Raw genomic sequence first — 19,306 nt, forward strand, 5'->3', positions numbered from 1 at the left:
TTTAGCTCTGTTATACAGCTAGTAACTGTTTAGCTCTGTTATACAGCTAGTAACTGTTTAGCTCTGTTATACAGCTAGTAACTGTTTAGCTCTGTTATACAGCTAGTAACTGTTTAGCGCTGTTATACAGCTAGTAACTGTTTAGCGCTGTTATACAGCTAGTAACTGTTTAGCGCTGTTATACAGCTAGTAACTGTTTAGCGCTGTTATACAGCTAGTAACTGTTTAGCGCTGTTATACAGCTAGTAACTGTTTAGCGCTGTTATACAGCTAGTAACTGTTTAGCGCTGTTATACAGCTAGTAACTGTTTAGCGCTGTTATACAGCTAGTAACTGTTTAGCGCTGTTATACAGCTAGTAACTGTTTAGCGCTGTTATACAGCTAGTAACTGTTTAGCGCTGTTATACAGCTAGTAACTGTTTAGCGCTGTTATACAGCTAGTAACTGTTTAGCGCTGTTATACAGCTAGTAACTGTTTAGCGCTGTTATACAGCTAGTAACTGTTTAGCGCTGTTATACAGCTAGTAACTGTTTAGCGCTGTTATACAGCTAGTAACTGTTTAGCGCTGTTATACAGCTAGTAACTGTTTAGCGCTGTTATACAGCTAGTAACTGTTTAGCGCTGTTATACAGCTAGTAACTGTTTAGCGCTGTTATACAGCTAGTAACTGTTTAGCGCTGTTATACAGCTAGTAACTGTTTAGCGCTGTTATACAGCTAGTAACTGTTTAGCGCTGTTATACAGCTAGTAACTGTTTAGCGCTGTTATACAGCTAGTAACTGTTTAGCGCTGTTATACAGCTAGTAACTGTTTAGCGCTGTTATACAGCTAGTAACTGTTTAGCGCTGTTATACAGCTAGTAACTGTTTAGCGCTGTTATACAGCTAGTAACTGTTTAGCGCTGTTATACAGCTAGTAACTGTTTAGCGCTGTTATACAGCTAGTAACTGTTTAGCGCTGTTATACAGCTAGTAACTGTTTAGCGCTGTTATACAGCTAGTAACTGTTTAGCTCTATCATCAGAGTTATACAGCAGGTAATGGCGTGCTTTTCATGATCAGTAAAGCATCTGTTGATCATGTAATTTCAGATGCGTTAGGGTAGCCAAACTGTTTGGCATGTTAGATGTCAAGCTCTTTCCAAAAAGCCTAGCTATCGGCAACTAGCCTGTTTTTATTCACAACTCGTCCTGGTAAACGCCAGTCATCACCACTATAGATGGCATCTAGTTTATCCCCTGGAAGTTAGCTTGTCCACTAGCATTATTGACCTGATCTGGTGTTAGCTTGTACACTAGCATTATTGACCTGATCTGGTGTTAGCTTGTCCACTAGCATTACTGACCTGATCTGGTGTTAGCTTGTACACTAGCATTATTGACCTGATCTGGTGTTAGCTTGTCCACTAGCATTATAGACCTGATCTGGTGTTAGCTTGTCCACTAGCATTACTGACCTGATCTGGTGTTAGCTTGTCCACTAGCATTATTGACCTGATCTGGTGTTAGCTTGTCCACTAGCATTATTGACCTGATCTGGTGTTAGCTTGTCCACTAGCATTATTGACCTGATCTGGTGTTAGCTTGTCCACTAGCATTACTGACCTGATCTGGTGTTAGCTTGTCCACTAGCATTACTGACCTGATCTGGTGTTAGCTTGTCCACTAGCATTACTGACCTAATCTGGTGTTAGCTTGTCCACTAGCATTACTGACCTGATCTGGTGTTAGCTTGTCCACTAGCATTATAGACCTGATCTGGTGTTAGCTTGTCCACTAGCATTACTGACCTGATCTGTCTCCCGGGTGGCGCAGTGGTCTAGAGCACTGCATCGCAGTGCTAGCTGCGCCACCAGAGTCTCTGGGTTCGCGCCCAGGCTCTGTCGCAGCCGGCCGCGACCGGGAGGTCCGTGGGGCGACGCACAATTGGCTTAGCGTCGTCCCGGTTAGGGAGGGTTTGGATGTGTGGATATTGTAAAGTGTAAAGTGTAAAGTGGATATTGTAAAGTGGTTGTTCCACTGGATATCATAAGGTGAATGCACCAATTTGTAAGTCGCTCTGGATAAGAGCGTCTGCTAAATGACTTGAATGTAAATGTAAATGTAAATCTGGTGTTAGCTTGTCCACTAGCATTATTGACCTGATCTGGTGTTAGCTTGTCCACTAGCATTATTGACCTGATCTGGTGTTAGCTTGTCCACTAGCATTACTGACCTGATCTGGTGTTAGCTTGTCCACTAGCATTACTGACCTGATCTGGTGTTAGCTTGTCCACTAGCATTACTGACCTGATCTGGTGTTAGCTTGTCCACTAGCATTACTGACCTGATCTGGTGTTAGCTTGTCCACTAGCATTACTGACCTGATCTGGTGTTCGCTAACTAGCTAGCCAATTTTACGTGGTCCATCAATCAATGTAGCCTATCATGTCTGTCAGCAGCAATCGTGATTAAACGCTCTTAAAAACAACGTTGAAAATGGGATAATGTTGTAAGCTAGCTATGTTGGTAGGATAAAATAAAGTACATCACTTGCCACCAGTAGACTAGCCAACATGGGCATATGTGTCCTTATGCTGCTTGACAGGCAGAGCCGCACAAGGATGGAACATTTTCCTAAACTACTTGTCGGGTATAGTACACAATTTTATATTTGTAGTTCTGTGCTCTTTATTGTGATGTTTTATTGATAACGACCTATATGAACCAGGCGTTCTTGACCGCTAGGCCTTTCTCAACATCTCTCCCAAATACATGCTTGTCATTTGCGTTTTCAGTTTGATGGTGTAATGCCACTGCTAATTTCACTTCTCTCTCACCAGCCCCCTCAGTTCAAGCTGGACCCTCGCCTGGCCCGTATGTTGGGGATCCACACCCAGACCAGGCCGGTCATCATCCAGGCCCTCTGGCAATATGTTAAGACCCACAAGCTGCAGGACCCCCACGAGAGAGAGTTCATCAACTGTGACAAGTACCTGCAGCAGGTCAGAGTTCATCAACTGTGACAAGTACCTGCAGCAGGTCAGAGTTCATCAACTGTGACAAGTACCTGCAGCAGGTCAGAGTTCATCAACTGTGACAAGTACCTGCAGCAAGTCAGTGAGCAGCAATTCTCCTCTTTGTTCACAGCTGGTTGGAAGATCTAAGCCTTTCTTGGGGAAAATAGAGTCTTTTCCCCACGTTGGTATCTGTAATGTTGAGGATTTGTTATATAACCTGATGGACAGTATGTTAGTAACGGGATTTTTCCATTTCATCATCTTTATGGGTAAATGTGTCTGTTATGTTGTCCTTAGCCCAAACACACCATAGACCTCTGACATATGATCTTTATCAACTGTCCATAGCCGAAACATACAAAGCACAATATTGAAATCCTTGCATGTCCAGTTGTTGAGTAATAAAGTTGTGTTTTTATCTATGTTGTTGTAGATCTTTGAGACCCAGCGTATGAAGTTCTCTGAGATCCCACAACGTCTACACGCTCTGCTGATGCCTCCAGAACCTATCATCATTAACCATGTCATCAGGTAGGACTAACCCGTCTTTATTAACCATGTCATCAGGTAGGACTAACCTGTCATCATTAACCATGTCATCAGGTAGGACTAACCTGTCATCATTAACCATGTCATCAGGTAGGACTAACCTGTCATCATTAACCATGTCATCAGGTAGGACTAACCTATCATTATTAACCATGTCATCAGGTAGGACTAACCTGTCATCATTAACCATGTCATCAGGTAGGATTAACCTGTCATCATTAACCATGTCATCAGGTAGGACTAACCCGTCTTTATGAACCATGTCATCAGGTAGGACTAACCCGTCCTTTATTAACCAGGTCATCAGGTAGGACTAACCCGTCCTTTATTAACCAGGTCATCAGGTAGGACTAACCCGTCTTTATGAACCATGTCATCAGGTAGGACTAACCCGTCTTTATGAACCATGTCATCAGGTAGGACTAACCCGTCCTTTATTAACCAGGTCATCAGGTAGGACTAACCCGTCTTTATTAACCATGTCATCAGGTAGGACTAACCCGTCCTTTATGAACCGTGTCATCAGGTAGGACTAACCCGTCCTTTATTAACCAGGTCATCAGGTAGGACTAACCCGTCTTTATTAACCATGTCATCAGGTAGGACTAACCCGTCTTTATTAACCATGTCATCAGGTAGAACTAACCCGTCTTTATTTATTTTAATTTTATTTTTATCCCATTTTCTCCCCAATTTTCGTAGTATCCAATCGCTAGTAATTACTATCTTGTCTCATCACTACAACTCCCGTACGGGCTCGGGAGAGACGAAGGTCGAAAGTCATGCGTCCTCCGAAGCACAACCCAACCAAGCCGCACTGCTTCTTAACACAGCGCGCCTCCAACCCGGAAGCCAGCCGCACCAATGTGTCGGAGGAAACACCGTGCACCCGCCCCCCTTGGTTAGCGCGCACTGCGCCCGGCCCGCCACAGGAGTCGCTGGAGCGCGATGAGACAAGGATATCCCTACCGGCCAAACCCTCCCTAACCCGGACGACGCTAGGCCAATTGTGCATCGCCCCGCGGACCTACCGGTCGCGGCCGGCTGCGACAGAGCCTGGGCGCGAACCCAGAGACTCTGGTGGCGCAGCTAGCACTGCGATGCAGTGCCCTAGACCACTGCGCCACCCGGGAGGCCTTAACCCGTCTTTATTAACCATGTCATCAGGTAGGACTAACCTCTAGGGTCAACACCTCACTATGTCCTCCTCGCCCCTAGGGTCAACACCTCACTATGTCCTCCTCGCCACTAGGGTCAACACCTCACTATGTCCTCCTCGCCACTAGGGTCAACACCTCACTATGTCCTCCTCGCCACTAGGGTCAACACCTCACTATGTCCTCCTCGCCACTAGGGTCAACACCTCACTATGTCCTCCTCGCCACTAGGGTCAACACCTCACTATGTCCTCCTCGCCCCTAGGGTCAACACCTCACTATGTCCTCCTCGCCCCTAGGGTCAACACCTCACTATGTCCTCCTCGCCACTAGGGTCAACACCTCACTATGTCCTCCTCGCCACTAGGGTCAACGCCTCACTATGTCCTCCTCGCCACTAGGGTCAACGCCTCACTATGTCCTCCTCGCCACTAGGGTCAACGCCTCACTATGTCCTCCTCGCCACTAGGGTCAACGCCTCACTATGTCCTCCTCGCCACTAGGGTCAACGCCTCACTATGTCCTCCTCGCCACTAGGGTCAATGCCTCACTATGTCCTCCTCGCCTCTAGGGTCAACGCCTCACTATGTTATCACTTGGGTCTAGAGTTGTTCCGTGGTCAGGAAGAACTTGTGGCCTTTTTTGTAAGACAATGCTCAGATGATCAGATCTCACAATGCCTACAGAAGTGTTCAAATGTCTCAGGAACCACGTTAATATGATATAGAACTCTCCTGAGATGTGCAGCGTGACTGCAAGAAAGGACCATCTGGAACGAACCCATAGTGTAAGATGGACTCTGCATGATCTAACTCCTCTCTGTGCGTCTACAGTGTGGATCCCAACGACCAGAAGAAGACGGCCTGCTATGACATCGATGTGGAGGTGGACGACACTCTAAAGACCCAGATGAACTCCTTCCTCCTATCCACCGCCAGCCAGCAGGAGATAGCTGGCCTGGACAACAAGGTATGTATGGAGCCCATGCTATAGTTACTAACTTTACATGGGTCCATTACTTTTCAAGGGATGTAATCTAGCCTACAACATCTTATGGTGAGCTATTCTGAGGCTGTGAACAGATGTTTTTCACACACCTTTTGTCTCCTATTGTACAGCCCGTCGTCAGAACGCCGGAAGAGCGAAAAATAGAGGCGCTATAAAAAATCAAATGCATTGTGTTGATTTGATTGATACTAACTACTGTCAGCAGGGACTGGGAGTAGGCAGGGACTGGGAGCAGGCAGGGACCGACTACAGAGAAACTCACTGAACCTGATATAAAAAGAGAAATAGACAGCCCTCCTACCTCCTGTCCAGAAATAGACAGCCCTCCTACCTCCTGTCCAGAAATAGACAGCCCTCCTACCTCCTGTCCAGAAATAGACAGCCCTCCTACCTCCTGTCCAGAAATAGACAGCCCTCCTACCTCCTGTCCAGAAATAGACAGCCCTCCTCCCTCCTGTCCAGAAATAGACAGCCCTCCTCCCTCCTGTCCAGAAATAGACAGCCCTCCTCCCTCCTCTCCAGAAAGACAGCCCTCCTCCCTCTTCTCCAGAAAGACAGCCCTCCTCCCTCTTCTCCAGAAAGACAGCCCTCCTCCCTCCTCTCCAGAAAGACAGCCCCCCTACCTCCTGTCCAGAAATAGACAGCCCTCCTCCCTCCTGTCCAGAAATAGACAGCCCTCCTCCCTCCTGTCCAGAAATAGACAGCCCTCCTCCCTCCTGTCCAGAAATAGACAGCCCTCCTACCTCTTGTCCAGAAATAGACAGCCCTCCTCCCTCCTGTCCAGAAAGACAGCCCTCCTCCCTCCTCTCCAGAAAGACAGCCCTCCTCCATCCTCTCCAGAAAGACAGCCCCCCTACCTCCTGTCCAGAAAGACAGCCCTCCTCCCTCTTCTCCAGAAAGACAGCCCCCCTACCTCCTCTCCAGAAAGACAGCCCTCCTCCCTCTTCTCCAGAAAGACAGCCCTCCTACCTCCTCTCCAGAAATAGACAGCCCTCCTACCTCTTGTCCAGAAATAGACAGCCCTCCTCCCTCCTGTCCAGAAATAGACAGCCCTCCTACCTCCTGTCCAGAAATAGACAGCCCTCCTCCCTCCTCTCCAGAAAGACAGCCCTCCTACCTCCTCTCCAGAAAGACAGCCCTCCTCCCTCCTCTCCAGAAAGACAGCTCTTCTCCAGAAAGACAGCCCTCCTCCCTCCTCTCCAGAAAGACAGCCCTCCTACCTCTTCTCCAGAAAGACAGCTCTTCTCCAGAAAGACAGCCCCCCTACCTCCTCTCCAGAAAGACAGCCCTCCTCCCTCTTCTCCAGAAAGACAGCCCTCCTCCCTCCTCTCCAGAAAGACAGCCCTCCTCCCTCTTCTCCAGAAAGACAGCCCTCCTCCCTCTTCTCCAGAAAGACAGCCCTTCTCCAGAAAGACAGCCCTCCTCCCTCTTCTCCAGAAAGACAGCCCTCCTCCCTCTTCTCCAGAAAGACAGCTCTTCTCCAGAAAGACAGCCCTCCTACCTCCTCTCCAGAAATAGACAGCCCTCCTCCCTCCTCTCCAGAAATAGACAGCCCTCCCTCCTCTCCAGCAGCAGTAGCCTACTTCAAGTTCAGACTGTTAATACAGACAAAGAACAAGACCCCACAGGAAAGAGTCTCTGAGAAACACACCCTGTCAGTAGCATTGGCTGCAGGTCTTATCCATGTGATTGCAGAGAAATCAGAGCTGAGGTATCTAGTGCAGACTAAGGTCAGAGAGACCTCCATTAGACAGTAGTGTATTCAGTAGTGTTTACAACAGACAGCTTGGTGCATTCAACATGTCAATACTTCTCACAAATACACAAGTAGTGAGGAAGTCAATCTCTCCTCTACTTTGAGCCATGAGAGATTGACATGCATATTATTAATGTTAGCTCTCCGTCTACATTTAAGGGCCAGTTGTGCTGTTCTGTTCTGGGCCAATTGTAATTTGACAAGCTGCTGTGACAAAGGCCAATTAAACACAACAGAGATGAGACCTTCTCTGCTGAGGGAGGAGCTAACATGATGTCCTACTACAGGGACTACAGGCGGGTTCAATCTGGTTCATTTTACTGAAGTATGGGAGGAGCTAACATGATGTCCTACTACAGGGACTACAGGCGGGTTCAATCTGGTTCATTTTACTGAAGTATGGGAGGAGCTAACATGATGTCCTACTACAGGGACTACAGACTGGTTCAATCTGGTTCATTTTACTGAAGTATGGGAGGAGCTAACATGATGTCCTACTACAGGGACTACAGACTGGTTCAATCTGGTTCATTTTACTGAAGTATGGGAGGAGCTAACATGATGTCCTACTACAGGGACTACAGACTGGTTCAATCTGGTTCATTTTACTGAAGTATGGGAGGAGCTAACATGATGTCCTACTACAGGGACTACAGACTGGTTCAATCTGGTTCATTTTACTGAAGTATGGGAGGAGCTAACATGATGTCCTACTACAGGGACTACAGACTGGTTCAATCTGGTTCATTTTACTGAAGTATGGGAGGAGCTAACATGATGTCCTACTACAGGGACTACAGACTGGTTCAATCTGGTTCATTTTACTGAAGTATGGGAGGAGCTAACATGATGTCCTACTACAGGGACTACAGACTGGTTCAATCTGGTACATTTTACTGAAGTATGGACCCATTTGCATTGTCTGGTCTAATAAACATAACAAAGAAAAGTGACTCTACTTCATCCATCTTGGTTTGGACATCCATCTTGCTGTTTCTTCCCCTTCAGATCATTTAGACAATAGTTTATTCAGATGTTGAACTAGGCTTGACCCTCCACCTCTCTCTTCTTCCCCTGTAGATCCATGAGACCATAGAGACGATCAACCAGCTGAAGACCCAGAGAGAGTTCATGTTGAGCTTCGCCAGAGATCCCCAGGGCTTCATCAACGACTGGCTGCAGTCACAGTGCCGGGACCTCAAGGTAAACACACAGGGAAACACCACTATGAAACATAGTTCAATAGAGAGAAATCATTCTGGCTGCAGTCACAGTGCCGGGACCTCAAGGTAAACACACAGGGAAACACCACTATGAAACATAGTTCAATAGAGAGAAATCATTCTGGCTGCAGTCACGGTGCCGGGGCCTCAAGGTAAACACACAGGGAAACACCACTATGAAACATAGTTCAATAGAGAGAAATCATTCTGGCTGCAGTCACAGTGCCGGGACCTCAAGGTAAACACACAGGGAAACACCACTATGAAACATAGTTCAATAGAGAGAAATCATTCTGGCTGCAGTCACGGTGCCGGGGCCTCAAGGTAAACACACAGGGAAACACCACTATGAAACATAGTTCAATAGAGAGAAATCATTCTGGCTGCAGTCACAGTGCCGGGACCTCAGGGTAAACACACAGGGAAACACCACTATGAAACATAGTTCAATAGAGAGAAATCATTCTGGCTGCAGTCACGGTGCCGGGGCCTCAAGGTAAACACACAGGGAAACACCACTATGAAACATAGTTCAATAGAGAGAAATCATTCTGGCTGCAGTCACAGTGCCGGGACCTCAAGGTAAACACACAGGGAAACACCACTATGAAACATAGTTCAATAGAGAGAAATCATTCTGGCTGCAGTCACGGTGCCGGGGCCTCAAGGTAAACACACAGGGAAACACCACTATGAAACATAGTTCAATAGAGAGAAATCATTCTGGCTGCAGTCACGGTGCCGGGGCCTCAAGGTAAACACACAGGGAAACACTGCTCTTGTGTTGCATGTGGGTCGTAGTTCAGTAGGGAGAAAACAGGGAACTACTTCAGGGCTTCATCAACGACTGGCTGTATTTGTATTTATCAAGGATCCCCATTAGCAGCAGCTACTCTTCCTGGGGTCCTGCAACATTAAGGCAGTTATATACAATTTAAAACATTACATGACAGAACAGATTTCACAACACATTAAGTGTGTACCCTCAGGCCCCTTCTCTACTACCACATATCTGCAACACAAAATCCATGTGTACGTGTGTGTGTATAGTGTACATGTTATCGTGCGTGTATCTCTTCACAGGGGCCCTGTTCCATAATGTGTCTTTTTTAATCTAATTTTACTGCTTCCACCTGATGTGGAATAGAGCCATGACTACATGGAACTCTATGTAGTACTGTGCCCCTCCCCATGTCTGCTCTGGACTTGGGGACTGTGAAACCCTGGTGGTATGTCTTGTGGGGTTATGCATGGGTGTCTGAGCTGTGTGCTAGTAGTTTAAACAGACAGCTTGGTGCATTCAACATGTCAATACTTCTCACAAATGCAAGTAGCAATAAAGTCAATCTCTCCTCTACTTTGAGCCATGAGAGATTGACATGCATATTATTAATGTTAGCTCCCTGTGTACTTTTAAGGGCCAGACATGCTGCCTTGTTCTGAGACAATTGTAATTTCCCTAAATCCCTCTTTGTGGCACCTGACCACACGACTGGACAGTAGTCCAGGTGTGACAAAACTAGGGACTGTAGGACCTGGCTTGTTGATAGCTTTGATAACAAGGCAGAGCAGCGCTTTATTATGGACAGACTTCTCCCCATCTTAGCTACTGTTGTATCAATATGTTTTGACCATGACAGTTTACAATCCAGGGTTACTCCAAGCAGTTTAATCACGTCAACTTGCTCAATTTCCACATTATTCATCACAATATTTAGTTGAGGTTTAGGGTTTAGTGAGTGATTTGTCCCAAATGCAATGCTTTTAGTTGATGAAATATTTAGGACTAACATAATTGGATGTGGTCACAGATCACGGGCCGCCAGGTAAACTAACAGGGAAACACCACTATGGGGCATAGTTCAGTAGGGAGAAAACTGTGGAGACAGGGAGGTACCCCCAGGGATTCATTAATCACTGGCTGCGATCACAGTACAGGGACCTCAAGGTAAACTATGAACTAAACTTAAGAGAACTGGTGCTGAGGAAACATAATACTTCAGATAAAGAAATGAGGGGAGCAGTAATATTATATTTTCTTTACTGCAAGGTAAACAAACGCACAGGGAAACCACAGCTCTCTAGTGTTGCTCAGTTACTGATTTCCCTTTACATAATAACACCCCAAAGCATTTGGGTCATGTTCATTAAGAAGAAAATACATTGAAATTAAGTGAAACTGGGAGACACTACTTGAACTTGTGTCCAATAAATACACAGATTGCTGTTTTCTTTTGCGAAACATTTTGATGTGTGTCTTACTGAACAGGACCCTCTCCTTGTGTTGTCATGGACTTGGTTAGCCATTAGCACTAGCTAGCTGCCATGGATGTATGTTAGCCATTAGCACTAGCTAGCTGCCATGGATGTAGGTTAGCCATTAGCACAAGCTAGCTGCCATAGATGTAGGTTAGCCATTAGCACAAGCTAGCTGCCATGGATGTATGTTAGCCATTAGCACTAGCTAGCTGCCATGGATGTAGGTTAGCCATTAGCACTAGCTAGCTGCCATGGATGTAGGTTAGCCATTAGCACTAGCTAGCTGCCATGGATGTAGGTTAGCCATTAGCACAAGCTAGCTGTGTAGTGTTTGTTCAGGTGATTCTTGGACCAAACACCAGACTGACTGGACCGTCAATGACAACCAAGGGGTGATTCAAGCTGAGTCCAGTCCAAAGTTCATAGCTGTTGTTTTCTTCCCCCACCTGAACATTCAGCCTTCCGCGTGGTTGCCCAGTAACCTTGTAGTCCTGAAGTAAGATGTGTTTTGTTAAAACAGAGATGGTCCCAGAGGTCTCTCTTTAACCACGACATAGGGATAAGGTTGATAGGCCTGAGGATTTTTATCTGTATGAAAAAATAAATATAGATAACATGCATGGTGCGTAGAACACGAAACTACACATTATACCTGTAGGCTTTATTGAAGGAAGTTTTAAGTTTGTAATGTATATTATTTTTTACAGACTATGACTGATGTGGTTGCGAACCCAGAAGAGGAGAGGAGAGCAGAGTTCTATTTCCAACCCTGGGCCCAGGAGGCCGTGTGTCGTTACTTCTACTCCAAGGTAACGTCCTCACCTCTCACCATTCTGTGTGTGTACCGTGGTGTGTGTGTACCGTGGTGTGTGTGTACCGTGGTGTGTGTGTGTGTGTGTACCGTGGTGTGTGTGTGTGTGTACCGTGGTGTGTGTGTGTGTGTGTATGTGTACCGTGGTGTGTGTGTACAGTGGTGTATGTACCGTGGTGGGTGTGTGTGTACACCGTGGCTTTACACCAAGGTAAATCAAATTAAATTGTATTGGTCACATACACATGGTTAGCAGATGTTAATGTGAGTGTAGTGAAATGCTTGTGCTTCTAGTTCCGACCGTGCAGTTATATCTAACAAGTAATCTAACAAATTCACAACGACTACTTTATGCACACAAATGTAAAGGGATGAATAAGAATATGTACATATAAATATATGGATGAGCGATGGCCGAACGGCATAGGCAAGATGCAGTAGATGGTATAGAATACAGTATATACATATGAGATTAGTAAAGTAGGATATCTAGACATTTATTAAAGTGGCGTTATTTAAAGTGACTAGTGATACCTTTATTAAATGTATTAAAGTGGCCAGAGATTTGAGTCTGTATGTTGACAGAAGCCTCTCTATGTTAGTGATGGCTGTTTAACAGTCTGATGGCCTTGAGACAGAAGCTGTTTTTCAGTCTCTCGGTCCCAGCTTTGATGCACCTGTACTGACCTCAACTACAATAAATGCAGGCTCAGAATGTATGGTTTCCAGTTTACATAGAGTCCAGTGAAGTTATTTCAGGGCCGTCGAGGGATCTGCTAGGGGGGGGGGGGGTGAATATAAACGGCTGAGACTATAATCGAAGAGAATTCTCTTGGTAGGTAATGCGGTCGGCATTTGATTGTAAGTAATTCTAGGTCAGGTGAACAAAAGGACTTAACTTCCTGTATGTTGTTATGATCACACCATGAGTCGTTAATCATAAGGCATACACCCCCTCCCTTCTTCTTACCAGAGAGTTGTTTGTTTCTGTCGGCCCGATGCGTGGTAGGTAAAGCCTTCTCTCCTGCCGTTCGTTCTCCATGAGGGTCGTCATCTCTGTGTCACCAAGCGTTTTTTTCTGCCCTACTAAATACTTTAAAATCATTCTCTGAACAAGATTTTCAGTTGTAATTTATATTACGGTACTGGTATTTGCCTGATATTACCTGGTATTCCTTTCACTTATGAAATTGAATTTCCATTTATGAAATACATTTTCTTCTTTATCTGCATTTTAATATATTAATAAATAAAACATGTATTTCAGGTCCAGCAGAGGAGGCAGGAGCTGGAACAAGCCCTGGGAATCAGAAACACTTAGAGATGAAGATGTTGAAGAAAAACAGGCCAACAGAGGAACAAGTGGCCATTCTCTCTGGGAAGAGGAAGAGAAGTGTGGGACATTAATTAATACGCCCCCGATTTGAGAAAAACTTAGATAAACATCTTTGATATACATCTGCTTTACTGCTGGTGGTAACTATAGGATATCTTTTTGAAAGTTATCTAGCAGGCTGTTATGGTTATATTATCAATGTTAGATTTTTACTTCCTCTCTCTTCATATTTGTCCCGCTAAAAGATCTTTTGACTTATTTTTTCTCAGTGGTCTCTCTCTATGCCTTACCTCAATGCATTCCCTTTTTGGGCTGAACTCTCTCACGTTGCCAATCTTGAATCTATATTCAGGCCTAAGTGAGGTTGAAATGACCCCCAACTAAGTATTGATGCTACTCCACAATAACTAATATTGAGTATTTTAAGTCTTAACATTTGGCCATTTGTGAAAGAGCATTGGGTTCATTTTAAATACGTTGACTGTCTCTAACCTGCTCTGAGTCCATACTAACTCATAACTGATTAGGTGATAGACTACACACACTACCATTCAGGCTTTGGTCTGGAATTGATTTTTCAGTGTTTGTTTGGTATTGATAGGGTTGTGAGTATTCAGTGGTCTTTTATTGCTGTGCTGGCTGTCCGTTTCTTAGTGGTTCAAGAGTATTCTAGAATTCTTGTTGTAGAATATTGTGTACCTCAAAAATTCTCCCCTGAACACTTCAAAGTATGGCGATGGCAGGCAGGCTTGTGAAGATTCAGTCTGTTGGTTTAGTTAATCATTTAAGGGGCCATTTTCATTTGAAACTATTTTTGTGACGCTTTTTTTATGTTTTGAAACTCTGAATTATATTAAAGCTTGTATTGTTAGAAGTTAAACCTTAAGGAAGTAGTGTTAGTAGTAATTACCTCAAGTCGATCTAGTTTTGTAAATACTGAGCAGAATAATCTGGTTTGATGTGAAGGAAAAATGTCTGTTTTTAAAGGGCAGACCGTCATTTTGACTCATTGTCTAATGCCCCGATTAGTTTTCCCAAGACGTTCCCCTTCAAGTGATACCAATGGTTTAATCCAGAACATTCTCTATATCCTAACAGCGAGCTGAAGTTGCTTGTTTACCCCGTGTGGAAGGGAGAACAACCTTCAAGGTTCTACTGTTCGGTTAAGAAGAACTCCTCTGGGTTTTCGTCTTTAGTATTTGTTAGTGTGCAGAAGTCATCAACACCGAGGAAGATAAGCATAGAGCTGGGTTCACTAGTAGATGTGACATATTGAAGAATTATCTTTTTTGATAGTATGATCGAAAGCTTCCGCTTGTTGTATTGCTGTTTTAGATATGATGACATGTAAAGGATGTATGAAGCTTCATGGTTGGACTCAATTCATTGTCAGTTCAGTAGTCAAGTGAATTGAAATTAAGCGGCATCTATTTTCAATGGGGATTTCTTTTTTCAGTATTAAATTGTAATTTCCATCCACGTTCTGATTGTCCTGAATTGCCCCCGATCCTGTAAAGGATAATACTGAAGACTGATTGAAATCTTCAGACTTAAATTGTATTTTTCTCGTATTGACCAAACCTATTTTTTCCTGTATGTTTTAATCCTATGCTATAATAAAGGATATCTTCATGATAACTTGTCAGTTGTGAATGGTTGATTTTAAAGCTGGTTTTCTACCATTTGATACACAAACTGACAGTCTTTCCATGAAAGTTGTTACCTGCCTAATGTTCAGCATCACAGTTTAGTTCTGGGATTCTTATGAACACCACACACACCTGTCTCATTGCTGTGAGAAGTGGGGTGATGCACGAGATGGTATAACAACCAGGGGACGGATCTGGTCATTGGCCCGCAGGTGAGCATATCATGTTTATAGGGCCAGGAGTTTTTCCTGGACAGCTGTTCTTGTGAGAGGTTAAGGATGGGTTTTCTGGGGCCCTTAAAGTCGCCATATTGTAAGTATTGCTTCAATGAACCTTTTGCTCTTGAAATGATCCTAATCATACTAGGTCATAGCCTCACTTCTGATAGCCTCACTTGTTCAAACAGCGAAGTCTGTTAAAGGATGAGTACCTGTATTTATTGAGACGTCTTCCTAAGGCAAACTATTGCTAATGTGATTAGAAATAGTCCTCTTAAAATAAATAAAATAAGGAAAGTGTGGCATTTCCAAACTTGGAATTGTGTCAACTCGCTACCCAAGGCGTTTACTTGTGACATGGTTAAATGCACTAAAGAGAAACAATGGGTACATATTGAAGATGCGCAATCTTTATACGTGTCTATGTGGAGTGCATCCTGCGTTTTGGGCACCATATTTTGGACACCTTGTGGTGGGGGAAGAGTCTATCCTCTTGGAGGATGGCCACCTCAGTGGGTTTTACCAGAGTAGTGGGTTTACGGTCTGGGGCTGGGGTACACAGGGCTTGTGTAGGAGGGGTATCTGCGGGTGTGTCAGAGAGCTCTCTGTAGTAGGTGTCCCCATTTGAGCCTCCTTGTTGACTGGGGGTGTGGGTAAAGGGTTGTCGGTATGGGGGGGGGGGGGTTGTAGGTGAGGGTGGGTCAGGGTGGGTGTTAGGGGTGGTTAGGGGCTGCAGCTTCTGTCTAGGAGTCTCTACAGTCTGTTCTCTGTGATGCAGCACCCTCTTGATGACAGACAACTCCTTTACCATCTCTTCCTTTTCCTGCACTAGCTCTCTCTTCACGGTGGCCTTTACCTCCTCCAGCGCTGTGGTAAGGCTCTCTCTCAGCTCCTGGACAGAGTTCTTCAGCTGGGTCCTGTACTGGTTGATCTGGTCCTGTAGAAGCTCTGTGTCTGGGCTGGTGGTGGTGTAGTTGGGTGGTTGCTCCTTTAGCTCAGTAACCCATACCTCTAACAGAGTAGTGTGGTCTTGGCTCTGTTGTTTTCTCTCTTTTGCTATCTCTCTCTGTGGTTCTCTCTCTCTCTCTCTCTCTCTCTCTCTCTCTCTCTCTCTCTCTCTCTCTCTCTGTTGTTCTCCCTCTTTTTTCTCACCTCCCTCGCTCTCCCTTGTTCGCCTTTTCTCAATAAAAAAAGCAAATTTACACAATTTGTAGACAATTGAGGAGTTGGAGAAGGAGATGTTGAATGGTCAGAAGCTCCAGGGTCCAGCCACTGCAGCTGAAGTCAACCACATTCTGAAGAAGAAGGGCCTGGTGGACAAGTGAGTTACAGTTATATATGAATATATAGTGGATGAGTTTGACTTCAGAATCTTCTGAGAATGAGTTATGTTTCTAGGCTAGATAGGCCAGGAACTATAAGTAACTACTACCAACAGTAAATAGTTAACTCTTAGTAACTACTACCAACAGTAAATAATAAACTATTAGTAACTACTACCAACAGTAAATAGTAAACTATTAGTAACTACTACCAGCATTAAATACTTCATAATACAGTCATAGCATGTCATAGAATGTCATAACAGCTGACCTAACTTGTTAGAAACTGTTGTGTGGTAGGTTTTGTAGGTTTTGACACTCTTATGTAGGTGTCATAACCAGCCATAAAATAATGCAATTTATGTCAAAACAGGTCTAAATGTATGTGTCATGACAGTGTTATGACCATATTACAACAGGTTGTGACAAGTTATGTCAGCTACTATGACATGGTTATGACCGTAAAGTGTTAGCAAAAAAGGAAAATACTGTGATTGAATAATTATTATTTAAGTTCATTATCATTTCTACACACGTTCTACCTGGTTTAAGTTGTTTTTGTTCAGACTGGAGTATTTTTTCATTTAAAACATTAAAAAAATAAAAAATAATACTCTGACACCCATTCAAAACGTCCCCCGACCCAAATTTGTGACACGGCCAATTAGTTGAGAAACGCTGAAAGAGAATATCCTAGGATTTTCTGCCTGCTGCAAGCCAGTGGATAATGCTGTAATTACTGGCGAAAAAGACCTGCAAAGAACAACTGGCCATAGTCATGATACAGTATGATGATAATAGCACAATAACGGTGCAATTTTTAATTTAACAAGTTAAGGCAGTTAAGAGTAAATTCTTACTTACAATGACGGCCTACCCCGGCCAAACCCAGACAAAGCTGGGCCAATTGTGCGCCGCCCTATGGGACTCCTAATCACGGCCGGATGTGATACAGCCTGGATTCGAACCACTGACTGTAGTGATGCCTCTCGCACTGAGATGCAGTGCCTTAGACCGCTGCACCAGTGCCTTAGACCTTAGACCACCAGTCAAAAGTTTGGACACACATACTCGTTCCAGGGTTTTTCTGTGTTTTTACTATTTTCTACATTGTACATTTGTGAGAAAAGGTATATAACTAGGCAAGTCAGTTAAGAACAAATTCTTATTTACAATGACAGCCTACCCGACCAACACTGGGCCAATTGTGTGCCACCCTATGGGACTCCCAATCACGGGTGGATGTGATACAGCCTGGATTCAAACCTCTGAGATGCAGTGCCTTAGACTACTGCGCCACTTGGTCTCAAGCCAGTGAGTTTATTAACATTCTTCATCAAGAATAACATTTTAAAATGTAATTATGGACAATGAAAGAAGTGGGAATGTTATTCCCTTGTCATATATTTGCTACTTTTACTATCAATATTGCATAAAAAATAGTTTTAAATACTGTATTTTGCAGATTATTTTGGGGTAGTGGAGTCTCTTGACTGAGACAACCTGGTTCAATTTGTGTCCCGAGGCAAATCCAGTTAAGAACCAATGCTTTAATTGACACAAACTGTCTCGTCGGGTTGTGCGTGAGCGTTTGGTGTGTGGGGTCTCCTAAACCAGGGGAGGCGTAGACCTACTGTTTGTAGATCAGTTATTCTACACTTCACTTTGCTCAAACTGATCCTCTCCAACAGACTCAATCGCTGATCATCGGAGGTTATAAAAATGGGGCAATTAGGACAGTTAAAGGGGAGAGACAACCAGAAAATATAAACAATTCAAAATCAGAATATTGTTTAAAAAAAGAGCACGCCAATAACCTGCTGGGACGCTCTTTGCAGAAAACAATATATTCTGCAAAACCTGCAATTTAGCATTCGATTATTATACATATGGATATGAAGGGCATATTTATAACAGAAAATGTAGAGTGGGATTTGTAGACTATTTTCAGAACATAAATGGCTGACATATTTTCATTAGCTATAGAAATAAACCCCCAACAACTTCTCCAACTCGGTAAAGACGGCAGTATATTGAGTATATTTCTGTCTCCACAAAGCGCAGGTTCTCGGGAACACGGTTGAATAGTTCAGTGCCTGAATAGTTCTCTGCCTGTATCAGCCAGAACCATTTGGAACGTCTTCTTCTTCACCTAGCTCTCCTACAAAATGTGAAGAACATATTGGTCTTGTGTGTCAGTGGATTCCTCCATTATTATGGAGACGCTTTCACATATATTTTTTTTTACCAGACTGTGCCTCCGTTCTTTACGTATGTTAATGAATGCACATGCATTTGGGAATTGTAATTTTTTTGGAGGGATGTTGGCGCTTGCAAAAGCCTTATCCTCAGCATTTACGTTCTTAGGCTTATGTGTATTTTTATAGCGAATGAAAATGGCTAATTTGTTCGGACATTTTCTTAGATAAAATGCCTATTATACCCTTTTAATGTTGATAACAGACGATGAATAAGTTAAATATTTATGTTGATAATGTCCTTAAGATATGGTGCATTAGGCTAAAGCGTAGGCTGCTGATGACAACAATTATCGGCAAACATTTAATTTGAAGTCAATCCACATGGTTGGGAATTTATTTTAGGCTATTTGAATAACTACGTTAGATGATCATGGTACGCCCACCTGATAATTAATGCACACTTGGTGTGAGGTGGCGCTGTATGGGTCTCTTGCTGTCGGTTGATTGAAATGTGGGGTAATCATGACATTTCAGAACGTCTCTCTTGTAATACTATGGATGGCCGCATGGTGGTGGCCTTCTCTTGTTCAACTTTTAAAGTCAAGTCTGGGGGTCAAGACAATTTTCTACATACATCACACATTCACCTATATTGGGCACACGATTTTAATCACGGATTATTATTGATTATCTCTTATTTTGACAAGAACGCTAGCTAGCTAGGTGGCTGCGGACTGGCAAAGTAACAGTATTCCATCAATGAAACCTCTGAATAGCGGGCGGGAGGTGGGGCCGTGGCCCATTTCACTTCCTTAATC

The 19,306-nt window shown here is 44.0% G+C and overlaps 1 protein-coding gene across 1 annotated transcript in view; it reads left to right on the plus strand.

Moving 5' to 3' along the window:
- LOC120065487 (SWI/SNF-related matrix-associated actin-dependent regulator of chromatin subfamily D member 1-like) overlaps positions 1–14,736 on the plus strand; it is a 31,888-nt gene extending 17,152 nt beyond the window's left edge. The window contains exons 7-12 of the mRNA XM_039016532.1: positions 2,823–2,984; positions 3,433–3,530; positions 5,539–5,674; positions 8,550–8,672; positions 11,659–11,760; positions 13,030–14,736. Of these exons, the coding sequence (XP_038872460.1) occupies positions 2,823–2,984; positions 3,433–3,530; positions 5,539–5,674; positions 8,550–8,672; positions 11,659–11,760; positions 13,030–13,083 (675 nt within the window). The 3' untranslated portion in view covers positions 13,084–14,736. The remainder of the gene's footprint in view (positions 1–2,822; positions 2,985–3,432; positions 3,531–5,538; positions 5,675–8,549; positions 8,673–11,658; positions 11,761–13,029) is intronic.
- The last annotated feature ends 4,570 nt before the right edge of the window (positions 14,737–19,306 follow it).

Source organism: Salvelinus namaycush, chromosome 20, assembly GCF_016432855.1.
Source record: "Salvelinus namaycush isolate Seneca chromosome 20, SaNama_1.0, whole genome shotgun sequence".
Classification (NCBI taxonomy): domain Eukaryota; kingdom Metazoa; phylum Chordata; class Actinopteri; order Salmoniformes; family Salmonidae; genus Salvelinus; species Salvelinus namaycush.